Genomic DNA, 12,968 nt, shown 5'->3' on the forward strand with positions numbered 1-12,968 from the left:
TCAACATCACTGTAAAAAGAATCAACCCCATCCACTCCCATCTGTTGCAGCCTCCTCGCCATCAAAACCGAAAAGAAAATGTATAAATACACAAAAAAAGAGTGATTAAAAAATCCCAAAATAAAAGCACGCTGATGGGGAGTAGAAATCACGACGACATTCAGGACAGGAGGGGGAACCGGACTCAAAAGTGACACCTGCTGGCTGCGTGCCCACGGCGCACCCCCCTCAGACCGCGATGTCTGTTGGAAAAGTGACCTTTAACCTGAGGGAGGTCAAAAAAAGATCAGAGTGTAACATCCCGGTTGCTGATGTCCTTGACACACTGGCAAATGTCTGCCTGCCCATTTTGGGGGACAGTTTGGCTACTACAGCCCTTTTCAGTGGACTGCTACAGATATGAGAATCAATGCAAGTCTCCACCCGGGGCCCCGGCCAGCCGATCAGCGCACATCCTGCTCCTCAGTCACAGAGATGACGGCAGTGTTGAGGTAAAAATCTTCAGTCAGTTCCTCTACATCTGCGACCCCCCCCCCCCCCCCCCCCGCGCCCCCCCCCCCCATCCCAGACCCTAGGTCATCTTGGGATAAATCTTCTCGTAGAAGTAGTTCTGGGCCAGGATGTACAGGTCTCCATCCTTCTCCCTGACGGCGTGGGCACGGACGAACTGGAACTGCTCCAGTGCGAACTCATAGAACTCGCTCTCCATCTTCCAGATGTCTGACTGCTGGAGCTTGGCGATGGACTCCTTGGTGGGAGGTTTCTTCTCGCTCGTCTTCCTCAGGTGAGACTTCTTCCCTGGAAACGGACGGCATCGTGCGATTAAGGCCGGCTGCGGGAGTGTGAACTTGCACGATCGCGGCGCTTTGGGACTCGAGCAGAAATGAACTTGTAATGAAGTGAGGGCCGGCACGGCCCGGTTACCTGTGCGGTACAGCTCAGTGGCACCACGAAAGTACCGCGGTAAAGCTGCTTCCAAGATCATGATGAAGTCCTCCAGCTCCTCGGTCACGCCCACCAGCAGGTACTCGTTCACCAGGTTATATTTGGCCTGCTCCAGCGCCCACCGGCTCCCCACGTTCCTGCCAGGAGCAGCAGAGTGGTCAGCCACATGTGTCTCACTGGCGCCACCCTGTAGCGGGGAGGACACACTGCAGCACATAACTGTGCCCATCCTTTCCAGTTTCATCCAAGAGACAATTAGGCCACATCTGTATAATTAGACAATTAGTGTTGCATCATGATAAGACAGAAGCAGCCGTAGAAGGTTCTCCACCAGCATTCCGAATAGTGTCCGCAGAAGAAAGGGATCTGCAGCCAGAGCTTCTCGGCAGCGCAATCGGACCCTCCGGACGACACGCACTCATCGAAGGTCTGCAACGAGAGGAGTGACAATTACAGACCCATTTAAGACCGAGGTCCTCAGGACCGAAGCCATCGGCTGGCTTGCTAGCGCCCCCTAGCGTTAATGATGAACACACATCTTCCAAAGTTCTCAGAAGAGCACATGAATGGAGGAGGCGCATGACTGGGACGATTATTAAAGCTGAACATCAACACAGTAAAGTATTCGGGGGGGGGGGGCAAATTCTACTCGCGGCATAAACAATCTACCTCAGATATATAGGCCTCGTATCATACAGGAAGTGGAGGATGCTGGGAAACAAGGCTTTAAAGCCCACCACAGACAAGACGATGCACTGCCAATCACCTGCTGTACCAGCTACCATTGGATTAACCCTCTGGAGTCCAACGATGCCGCGTATTTCAGTTCATAACTCGCTGAAATCTTATTATAGAAACATGAAAAGAACACCGACTAAATCTGTAATCTGTCGTCTTCTCAAAACGTCAGTTGTCAAAAGTGTTACACTTTTTAAAATTAGGTTCAATGGGCAAAAAGTAACGCAATGTGGAAATGCGATCCAGATACATCCCCATCAGCGCCATAAAGGGGGGGGGGGGGGTGTGGCCAGGTGTGAATGGCTCATTCATACACATGAAAGTTGCTACATATTCAATGGAAGGAGCCCAGAAATAGTGACATGAGTTTGGTTTTTCTTATTTATTTATCCAACTGAATGTTGTAACCACACCATTTAGTCATCAACATGTAGCCAAGACTTTGGTGATCAGATATCTGGGATCAAAACAAACTTCCACCATTGCTTACTATGTACTTTTATAATGTTTCTGCAAGTGTTCCAAACTGCATTTTGCAATCTCTATACTTTGATGTCAAATTACAAACTTCACATAAATCTGACATATTTACAAAGTACACTAAGATTAAGATGAGTTTAATGGCAAAACAAATATATAAGAAATTATTTACTTACCATGAATTAAGTTTGATATTGAATGAAATGTGTGACCATGCCCCAGTCAGTGAAAGTGTGTTCCCTACCCCTAGACCTCAGAGGGTTAAACCTAGACTAACAGCCCACAGATACTCCGCCCACCGTAAGTCTCCAATCACCACTGGCCACAGACAGTGGGCTGCATTACCTTCTTATCCCCCTGCTTTCTCCTCCTCAGTCCCGGCCGGTAGTCATCTCCAAAGCGCAGGAAGTAGTAATAGGACACAAGGCGCTCGATGGGGTCTCGGATCACATTGATGTAGATGGGCTTTCGTTTCACGCCGAACCTGCAGTGGGAGGGGCCAGTAACCTGTCAATCATCCTTCAGCACATGGCACCTTTGTGGAAGCACTGGATTGCTGGCCAGATCAGTTCAGTTGCAATGAAGCCCCCTGTCGTGGTACCAAAGTATCATAGATACCAGCATCAACACTAAGAAATCGTTATGCAGTCATATGTTCACGTTAAAAATCTCATTATGGTCTCTGTCAAAGGAGAATTTCCCATACATAATGTTCATACTGATGCAAAGCTCTTTTCATCCACAAGGGGGCATTTTTCACCCAATTTAAAATCCTACCCGGTTAAGAGGCAGGTCCACTACTCTGACGTGCTGCTCTGAATACAAACACGCTCTCATTGTCCACAATAGCAGCAGAACATTAATGAGCCACATTTTTTTGCAACTGACTATTATTTCTACATTAACTGTAGGAATGCAGCCCCCGTTGTAGTAGAACAGCCCCCCAGTCCGCTGTTGTACTGCTCTATTCTCAGTGGTTCTTAAACACCCACCGAGCCATCGATCACTCTTAAAATTCCTCCGGTTCCCCAGTAGCTTATTTACCCTGCACACAGCACCGGGGTGGTCTCTGACTCTTACACACAGCCGGGGAGGGGGGGGGGGGCTTAGCACTAAGGCCAAGGCAACACTTTGAGACACAGTACAAGTTCACCTGCATCAACACCAACGCACCGTATCGATTCATACTGTCAATAGTTATAGAGGAAAAAAATGACACACAGTCCTTGATACTTATTAAGGGTAAATATTGTAACATATTATAAAGTCATGAATAATTCCGTTTTATACCAGTTGAGTTTCTTTTTAAATGAAATCACACTTCAAAAGAGCTTCAGGTGGAGAGTCTCCGCCTTTATCTTCGAAATGACACAGCAATAAGGCGACTATCTGACCCCAAGAAAACTCGCCTGTCACAAAATGTCGAAGGGAAACGTAACGAGAGGAAATGTCCCGACGCAAGTGACCCCAGAGACGACGGCAATCGAGACCCGCGACAGAGAATGATGCGAGAAGCCAGGAGCTTAACAATGGAGGCTGCTCACTTGGAGAAGTCCAGGAAAGCCACGTGTCCGTGGTAAAAAGCTGGCTTCATCTCCGTCCAGGACGTCACGTTCCTCACGAACCGCACCTGTAAGGCCACAAGACATCAGACCCACAGAAGCTCCTTCCCAGAATTCCAGGACGTCCTAATATCGGCACTCCGCAAAGCACTATGGGAGCACCCCTCCAGAGATGTGGCCCACTTGGACAGGAAACATCGCGGTGACCCGACAGGAAGCACCAGTCACAGGTCACATCATCAGCGTGACCAGAAGCCCTGAGCGGTTAATGTATTTAGCGCCGTTCCCATGCGGACAGATATTTATGATACCGCTCAGGGCACTTCAGCATGAGCAGCACCTCTTAGCTCATCTCACCGGCCACATTTAATACCGTATTTATGTCCCATTTCAAACAAGCTATATGGCACTTTACTGAACCAGCTAGAGAGCTAGAGCAATTCAGCAGGCATCCATAATTACACTCATGTTTAAGAACATGCTGCTTTTACCCATTTTTTTGTCAAGCTTTAGGCAGAGTGTGTTATGAATAATGGATTAACAAAAACACATTTAAATACAAAGTGGTAAAATTACTTCCCCACAGTGAAGAAGAATGTGAATTTGTTACAATATTATAAAGCCATACTTCTTGGGGGGGGGAGGGGTATCAAGAAGAGGTGGATAATAGAGGGGGGGGGGTTTATTTGACTTATGACAGAACTAGCCTTCACCTGGTCCTGCAGGGACATGACAGGGTTGTTCTTGGTGGTGTTGATGTGTAGCACGTGGTACTTGTTCTTGCCGCACAGGTCGTAGGCGATGTTGGTGAAGGAGGTGCTGGCCGTCTTGGGCACACGGTTGTAGATGATGACCACGTCATCGCTCTCGCCCAGCGGCGACTCCCGCCCGCCGTCCTGAGTGTGGCGCTGCTCAATCTCCCGCACCTCATGCCTTGCGATGGCGCGCTCTGCGAAGCCAGGGGGGAAACAGACAAAGAGGCGAGAGTTAGTGGATCCGCTGAAGGGAAACAGCTTACGGTCCTGTGCTCCTGTTTCCCGACTGGCAGAGAGAGGCAGCACCAATGACCTCAGACCATCCGTAGAAAGAGGCCGTCTGGAAACTCACAGGCCCACTTTACCCTGGGTGCTTAAAACCCGGTACAATATTGTAACATAATGTTTGAGTTGAATGTGAATAGGATTGAAAACACACACACACACACACACACACACACACACACACACTCTCTCTCATCTTGATGATCTTCTCCAGGGTTGCACCAAGGATCTCTCACCCTGAACCGTCACATCATCACCTACGCCAAGATATTTAAAGAAAATCCTGACACAACAACGTGAGACAGTAAACCGGCACCCCGATGAGAAATGAACAGTGAAATTAAAGAGACTCATCTACATTTCCAATGACAAATGGGCTCAAAAGCGAGACGAACTGTCCGACACGCAGACGGTTCATAACAAAAATCCCCAAAAGGCATCTCTACCCCACCTGCTCTCCTTCCTGTGAAGGTGATGGTGCCTTTTGAACCTTAGACAGATGGTAACACGTGAGGTGACCTCGCAGCCTGGCCATCGGAGTTTGGAGAAGAATCGGCTGGATCGATGTGACCGACTCCAGGGAATCCAGACACCTTCTTGCCTTACAGAGCTGGCCGGGGGCCTGCGGCGAGGTCGGGGATTCGCCCCTGATGCTAGCCACATGCCCAGGAGTACGCAACAGCAGCAAAGCACACAGCCGTCCTTCACTCCTTGCAGTTTGCAAAAGTGTACACTACGTAGTGTCAGTGCAGCACCCAGATGGAAGACTTTCGAGGCCACCAGGTTAATGGGTCAGGCCTTCACACTCCACCATGCCTGGCTGTCTTTACACTGCTCTTCTGTTAAAATGCCTCCCCATCGGATCACGCCTACAGCGGGGTTCCTCGGAGATGGCCACGTTCACACCAGACGCCACTGGTCGGTACTGGAAACAAGCCACCAGCAACCAGACCATAATCCCAAAACACAAGATGGTTGAAAGGCAGCACTAAGGGTATTACGGCATCATTTCACACACAGTCCCAGTCACCTTGGGGGCGGGCTGTAGCCACAGTTACCCATCATCCCCTGCTCGCTCACTCTGACGATGTGGTAAATTAGATCAATTTCACATTGTTGTGGGGCTTATATCACTTTGTTAATGGTTTATAGTTGTAATGTGCGTCTCTCTTTGGTCGACAGCATGCTTGTATGTGGTTTTGCATCCCTTCGCGTTAACAACCGTGAACCTGTCTTGTTGCTTCGGTGCTTAGGTCCCCCTGTTAGCGGTAGTATGGGTTTGGCTTGTGTGCATTTGATACGCAGTAAAGGTGCGGCCCTCAAAAGGAGCTGTCCCGAGTGTCGCTCCTCCACCCAGAGCCGCGATCTTCCAATGTACCGCTACGATATATTGCCAGAATGAGAACAAACACGTCGTCGTCTGGACAGGCAGCGCCTGCCGCTGGCTTGCGGCGTGCCATTTATATTTTCGAATAGGCAAGGTTGAGGAACAAGCAAGTCGTGAATCAGTCCCGTCAAGTCGGCATGGCGACAGACTCAACTGATACGAATGTCCCCCGGTGAGCTGCAGTCTGGGCGGAGGCTAAGCAGCCAGATCAAACTGGTCCCAGGTGTGACAGCCATCATCCGCAAGCAGCCGGACTCGGTTCTATTCATCTGATATACCTTACAGGTTTATCTACGGATGATTTCATATCCGACATATCTATAGCCTGTTATGTCTATGGAATTTACATATACAAATGCGCTCGAGTATGTGTCCTTGTTATTCTCAGAAAGCAAGACGGTCCTTCACGGTGGCCTTGCTGAGCGCAGTATTCTAGACATAAAGGGTTATGCAGCAGGGGCGAGCCAATCAGCGGCGAGCCAATCAGCGGCGAGCCAACCAGCGACGAGCCAATCAGCGGCGATACAGGAAAGGCAGACGTCCACATGGCGCAGACGCTCACATGGCGTTGGGCGAGTGCTACGGCAGTAATTGCCCAGAGATGGGCCTCCCTAATTGACCCATTCATCTCCTACGGCTGATGGCCAACAGCGCAGAAAAGTACCATCTTTAAAATATTGATCATAGCTCAATAAGCTGGGGGGGGGGGGGGGGGCGACAACATGTGTTCCCATTGCTATATTTTTACTGCAGATGTACTTAGTTGCCAGTGATGCCTTTCTCACGGGGGGGGTCACATGCTATATGGCCCGCAGCAAGTCACAAGATAAACAACTGACCCGGCATGGAAAAATGCCTCCCAGGGGCTGGTGGATTGGGGGGGGGGGGGAGAGAGAGAGAGTGTGATAGCAGTCGAGTCGAGTGGAACTTTACCGTCATACCAGCCATGCAGAGATCCACAGTATTTCCTCCAGGTCAACAGTGCAACATACAGGCAGGACATTCAAGCGGGTGAATGTAGGACTGCTGACTAAGCACAGTGCAAGTAAAGATGGCTAAGTGCAGCTATAGGGGACACACAGTTCAAGCTGGGTCTGATCTCGACCTGCTAGCTACCCAGATTTCCAAATCCAGACCGTGCCCAATCTACCCAGCAGCCCCTGCAGTCGGATACAACACTGAATTCACCAGGCAGTGCGGCTCGCATCAGCGCCTCGCTTCTAACTCGTACCCAGACATTAGCGTTCACTTATCAGCCAGGCATCCCGCTCCTCCATAGAGCACAAACACGTTTCCGGACGATTAAACTTCCAATGGTGAGGCCGAGCGGCAGGGGCGTAATTGTGAGCGGCATTTTCAGTGAGACTCCAAACGGTGCCACGCAGTAGTTTTGTGGCACTGACGCGGAGGCAAGAAAGGGTTGTGTGAGAAGGGGGAGGGGGGGGGGGGGGGGCAGGAAGGTGGCAGAGTACAATCCTCTAATCCTGCCAAGATGCCATGGAGATGAGGCTGTTGAGATTTCTCAGCGAGGGGTGGACAGGGGCAGTGGGACAGCTCAGTCTCACAAAGGCTGTAGAAGTAAGAGATTTCCTATTAAAGACATGAATCATCGCCTGTCAGTTCATAGGGACCAGCTAAATCCACCCCCCCCCCCCCCCCAAAGTCTCTGGAATTTCACACCTGGCTCCACTTGGCTGCGGGGGGATCCCCTGTTAAATGGAAACACCTTGCTGAACAAAACGCCAACGGTTTCATCCCGGTCCCGCTGCCCAGGCGGTCCTTCGAACCATGAGCAGCACGCCGATGCCACTCTTCGCGCATCGCGGTTGGCAAGCTGGGCCGCTGATCAGCGTGTGGCTGTTTGAGATAAGGCTCCGTCCCGTATAGATTTCCCCCTACACAGTCACCCGGCCAAGTCGCTGTCAAATTCACAGACAGCACCCTCGGGCATCCCTCGCAGGCCTCCTGGTTCAGCCAGCAGTAGATTAAAATCATTGATCCCAGAATTCACTCCCCTCTTCCTAAAGGTCAAACAACGGTTCCCTCGAATCCTGCTGTCACGCAGAGTTATTCGCTAATTCAGTCACACTGTCACTTCCGAATACAATAAGGTCTCTAAACGGAATTCATGCCATTCGTTTCTACATGCTGTGCTTTATTTTCTGCTTGATTAAAGATGACCACAAGTGTCTCCTACAGTTACTCCTACTATCTAAAATCGAAGTTCACGCTTGCTTTGGTGACGGCAGATTAGCGGTCACTGGTCTGCCTTCCAGATGGCTGCCACCTAGCAAATCTTAGGGGCACCCAAAGTGTTCCCCCCCCAGAATGAGAAGTACGCACTGAGTCAGAAGTGTGGAGAATGCTATATCGGGTGCCACGTGGTGTGATTTTTTTTTCCACCAACCAGAAGTTATGGAATTAGCCATTTAGAACATAACAGGAACCCATGAAAGGGTCAAAGGCCAGACTCCAAGGGGCGATAGGGCAGGTACTCAAGCAAAGGTCCGGAGCCCACAAATACCTGACTGCATCAAATCGCTCTTCTTGAAAGATGAGGACCCGTTAGCAGGGTCTCTCCCAGCTGGTTTTTACCTCCATGGTGGGTAACAAGAGTTTCCACAGCTGGTAAAGCACTGAGCCGGGCTGCACTGGGGAGTTGTGTTTCTGCTGACTGGTAGCACCTCGACAGCCATTAACGCGGAAGAAGCTCGGCTTTGGTTACCAGAGTGAGGGGAGGGTCAGACTCAAGAATTACCGAAGGAGACGTCAGAAAAAGACTCCGATAATAGTCAACCGAGATAGGAACTTCCTGTTTACCAGCATAGTGCAAGACTGGTTCATGAGAAGGGAGGGCGATCAGGTGAGGGCACAGGTTTGCAGCATCCAGGGCCAGAAGGCCTCCCTTCAACATCGAACATTAGCCGATGATTGGCTGCCTCAGTTCAGGAAAATGGACCCATGGACCTAGCACTGTGGCTAACAAGCAGCTTTGATATCCTTGCCATGACGCCACACGACTGTGGGCGGGCATTTACGAGGGTCCGCAGGTAGTCCTCTTCCCTGGGCACTCCCACACCCCCCAAAGTACACCATGTCATGCTCAACCGGGGGGCAGCACAATGCGGCTGGAATACAATGACTCCCAGAGGATAATATTCTTGGGAAAGTTCTGGATGGGTGGTTAGTTTATGTCTACAGTTAGCGGCCAATTTCGTTTCCAGGTCTTTCTCAGATCAATGGAAAGTAATTTGGGAAAAAACACCCCAAATCAAAGAAAAAGATTACGACTGTAGAAGAATTACAATGGAGCGGATCAATTTTACTTCTCATTGATTTTGGTCTCTCAGATGACGCATTTGCCACCAAAACCAGGATAGGGCTCTCAAATATCAAATGCTGACAGTTTATGACCAACAAGGACACAACTGAAGCAAAAAGCAAACATTCAGAATAAAGGACACAAAGAACACATTTTCAATATCCACAATTCATTGAAATATCATCTGAATAAGTACAATTCCTGCATAATGTTTGACTCCTTTCCTGTCACCCAAATCATTTCCTCAAAACCACTGAGCTAATTCCCAGTTACACCCCATTGGGGCCCCAGTGCTAAAGTTCTTCCCAGTGACTTCTGAGTTGGCCCGTTTGAGCCGCTGACTAAATGAAATCAGAGTCAAACTAAAAGCATTTAAGGTTATTTTTAGTCAGATTAAAGCAAACTTCCGGATGAGTGACGACTGATAATGATGCAAAGGATTACTGAAGGTATTTCCAGACAGACTGGCCTCTTTTTCCTTTTGAGTGATTTAAAAACAAAAGCCTTTATTCAACGACTAACCTTTTCTCGCTCAAACAATTAAAACGGTAAATTGCATGGCGATATTCAGTGACGCTCCAAAACCAGAAGAAATGCGTTTTCGTTTTCCTGCTTGCAGGAATTCCGCAGCGAGCAAGAGTCTGGCTTAACGACGTGTTCGCTTCCATGACCAATGTGCGGTGAAACTCCTGCGAATGTATGCAGCAGAGCGCCGATGGGGGATAATAACGGGCGCAGTGGGAGTGACACCCAGCAGAGCCTTCAGCCCATGAAACGCCACTGGAGATCCAGTGCGTCGTGTCCCAACCTCGCACGGCCCCCCCCCATTTTCCAATGGACATGCTTAGTCGCTGTGGAATTGAGGCCTGGGAAAAAGGTGCACCAGCAGGTAGATGCAAAGCCTCTGATTGGATGAGGCCGAAACAAGGCAAACCCTCGGTGGGGGGTTTGAGAGGGGGTTTAGCTGAAAGCTGGACTGATGGGCTCCATTAAGGTCTGACTCCACTGCATACATTCAGATGTGTCACCTGACTGCGGGAAAGGTATGGATGCTGTAAGAGTTCTATCCGAGACCAGGGAGGGCACATCCACTCGTCTGTCAGGCAGATAAGCCATATGTGGTTTCACTGCGTTTATGGAAGCTGCTGGGGTGGGGGGGGGGGGGGTCCTTTTATTAAAAGGCAAAATCAGTGGCTGCTGTGAGTGCAAAGAGTGCAGCGGGGGAAATCCAGCACGTGACCACATCACCAGCAACGTTTTTGATGCCAAGCGCAAACCAGTAAAGCACAAAGACTTGCACGGTGAGTGACTCTGGAACACTCTGGCAGAGGCAGAGCACTGCGAAGGCCTGCGACCAGCCGCAGCCGGTTCCAGCGAGCGGATCGACATCAAAAGGATCAGACGAAAGAGATGTGGCTGTAAAACAAGGTTGGGAGCCGGTGACATTTCCGTGCCCAGCCACCAACACGAATCCTTTATTCTCTTTTTCCTTAAAGTAACACGAATCGCACGGCAGACACCTATTTGCATGATCAAAAAGACAGTGGGATGTCAGCCACCCCTCCCTCCCCCTCTCTGCCCCTCAGGTGCAAACATTCCTCACGATTCAGTCCGACGACCCAACGCCACCTACCAAAACTGCTCCATCTCTCACTTGGAAAAATCATCAAACAGATGGACCATAAGACAGGAACTGATGAGGAGAGCATGCAGGTCGGACGCGGGGGGCCAGTCGCGTGGCGTCCCCTCTGAGCTGCTACCTGCCGCAGAGACGCCGGTGTCCGTGTCGTTCGCAGGCGGTCGATGGGCTACAGCAGGTTTAGGCAAGTTTCTCGCAGCAATCAAATACTTGGCAGGGACTAAATTCAGAGACATATTTCAGCAGCCAAACAGAGACTTATTAGGGAAAAGAAGCAGAGGGAGTCGGTCCCAAGATGGCTTCTCCTTACCACCCAACCCCCAGGGGGGCTGAACTGCAAAAAAAAAACAAGTGGGTCCGTTCCCAATTGCAGCATGATGCTAATGGAACATAGTTGCTCAATCACAGCGGAAGGCCGGCACTTAGCCGGTAATGGATCCCCTGCCTGTACCTTCAAGGCTTCCATTTCAAAGAGGCGAGAGATATGACTGCCCCCCCCCCCCCCCCATCCCACCCCATCCCCCCCATCCCCGACCTGCCCTGTACAGGATGTTGATGTGCAGTGGCGCCCATTATGAAAAAACGCACCTGGACGGCAAGGCTGCCAAAACACGGCATCCTTGATGCGCCATGGTACCTGATCAACTTGCAGCGCAAAATACCGAACAAGCCGACAGGCTCCAGGTCGTTTGACACCCGGAGGCTCTGAGCACGTCGAGCATGAAGGCACACGTGCGGCATCCTGCGTCCTTGACACGCCGCGACACGTGGCCGCATGCGATTCCGCCTGTGTGGTCTTGGCGAGGCCGTGCAAACAGCCTGGGCTCAGAAGTTCACTCCTGCCGAAGAGTGAAAGGGCGCCTCCTGCTGATCGGCACCACCCACTAGCGTTCACACAGACCCATCGATGGCACTTCTGTCAGCCCCATTTCACAAAATTCTTTTGTTTTTTTTTTTAAAGCTGATTTCAGAAGCTTGTGACTGAAAACATTAAACAATAGATAAGCAGAGCACAGCTGTTCAGGATTTAATAATAAATGTTGGTTTTTACAGCAGCTCTGAAACTCAAATTAGATTAATTCCTGACGCCTGCATTTATTAGCGAAGGGAAAGTGAACCGACAGACAAAGTCTGGCTTGGGGGGTCGTGACCCAACCTCATCTCCAGTGTGCTCGGCACCACGAGTCTGCGGTGTTCTCCAGCCTGAGCGGACGGAGCAGTTTAGGCACAGAGAATCGACTCGTGTCCCTCAGGAACCCACAGGAAACCCTGCAGAACCACTAATACTTCCAATGACACCATTGGCGTCAGATTAGTTGGCAAATGCCCCATTTTTTCTACCAGGATACTCCTGCATGTATTTCAGTCACAGAAGCAGAAGCTGATAATGTAGCTCAGCACTGCGGAGACAGGCGGCTATTCGAAAGGGGATCTTGTATTACTTCAGAAATGTAAACACACATTAATTGATGCAAACCAGAATAAATCCCAACCGTGTGAATGTTTGATAAATGGAAAAACAAGAAAGAGACGAGAGTCTAAGCAACGCAACCTCCATGCGGGACGAAGACTGACAAGAACCGGGTTTCTGTCATTAAGGTACACAGAAGATGACACCAAGAGAATGAGATGGAATTTAAAAAGGGCCCCGAATGCAGAACCCTGGCAGTGAGGCGGCGGTTTGCCGTTCTGCAGACTTCAGCGGGAAACAGGGTTTGGGAGCGAGCAAGAGAAGCGCTTGACTAAACAAGTCAGCCACCCTGTCGGAATGAATAATCCCGGGGGGGGGGGGGGGGGGGCATGCTGCCAGAGCTCCCCCAGGCCATCCTGGCAGCACCGCATGGTTCGTGCCGCG

The 12,968-nt window shown here is 50.3% G+C and overlaps 1 protein-coding gene across 2 annotated transcripts in view; it reads right to left on the reverse strand.

The window, feature by feature from the left end:
* Positions 1-558: 558 nt before the first annotated feature.
* Positions 559-12,968, reverse strand: part of hs2st1a (heparan sulfate 2-O-sulfotransferase 1a) — a 43,797-nt gene continuing 31,387 nt past the window's right edge. For both annotated transcript variants that reach the window (XM_048989084.1, XM_048989085.1), the window contains exons 2-7: positions 4,439-4,674; positions 3,708-3,793; positions 2,509-2,647; positions 1,277-1,374; positions 925-1,082; positions 559-798 (exon numbers count right to left, since the gene is read on the reverse strand). In XM_048989084.1, the coding sequence (XP_048845041.1) occupies positions 572-798; positions 925-1,082; positions 1,277-1,374; positions 2,509-2,647; positions 3,708-3,793; positions 4,439-4,674 (944 nt within the window). In that variant the 3' untranslated portion in view covers positions 559-571. The remainder of the gene's footprint in view (positions 799-924; positions 1,083-1,276; positions 1,375-2,508; positions 2,648-3,707; positions 3,794-4,438; positions 4,675-12,968) is intronic.

This window comes from Brienomyrus brachyistius, chromosome 21 (assembly GCF_023856365.1).
Source record: "Brienomyrus brachyistius isolate T26 chromosome 21, BBRACH_0.4, whole genome shotgun sequence".
Taxonomy (NCBI): Eukaryota; Metazoa; Chordata; class Actinopteri; order Osteoglossiformes; family Mormyridae; genus Brienomyrus; species Brienomyrus brachyistius.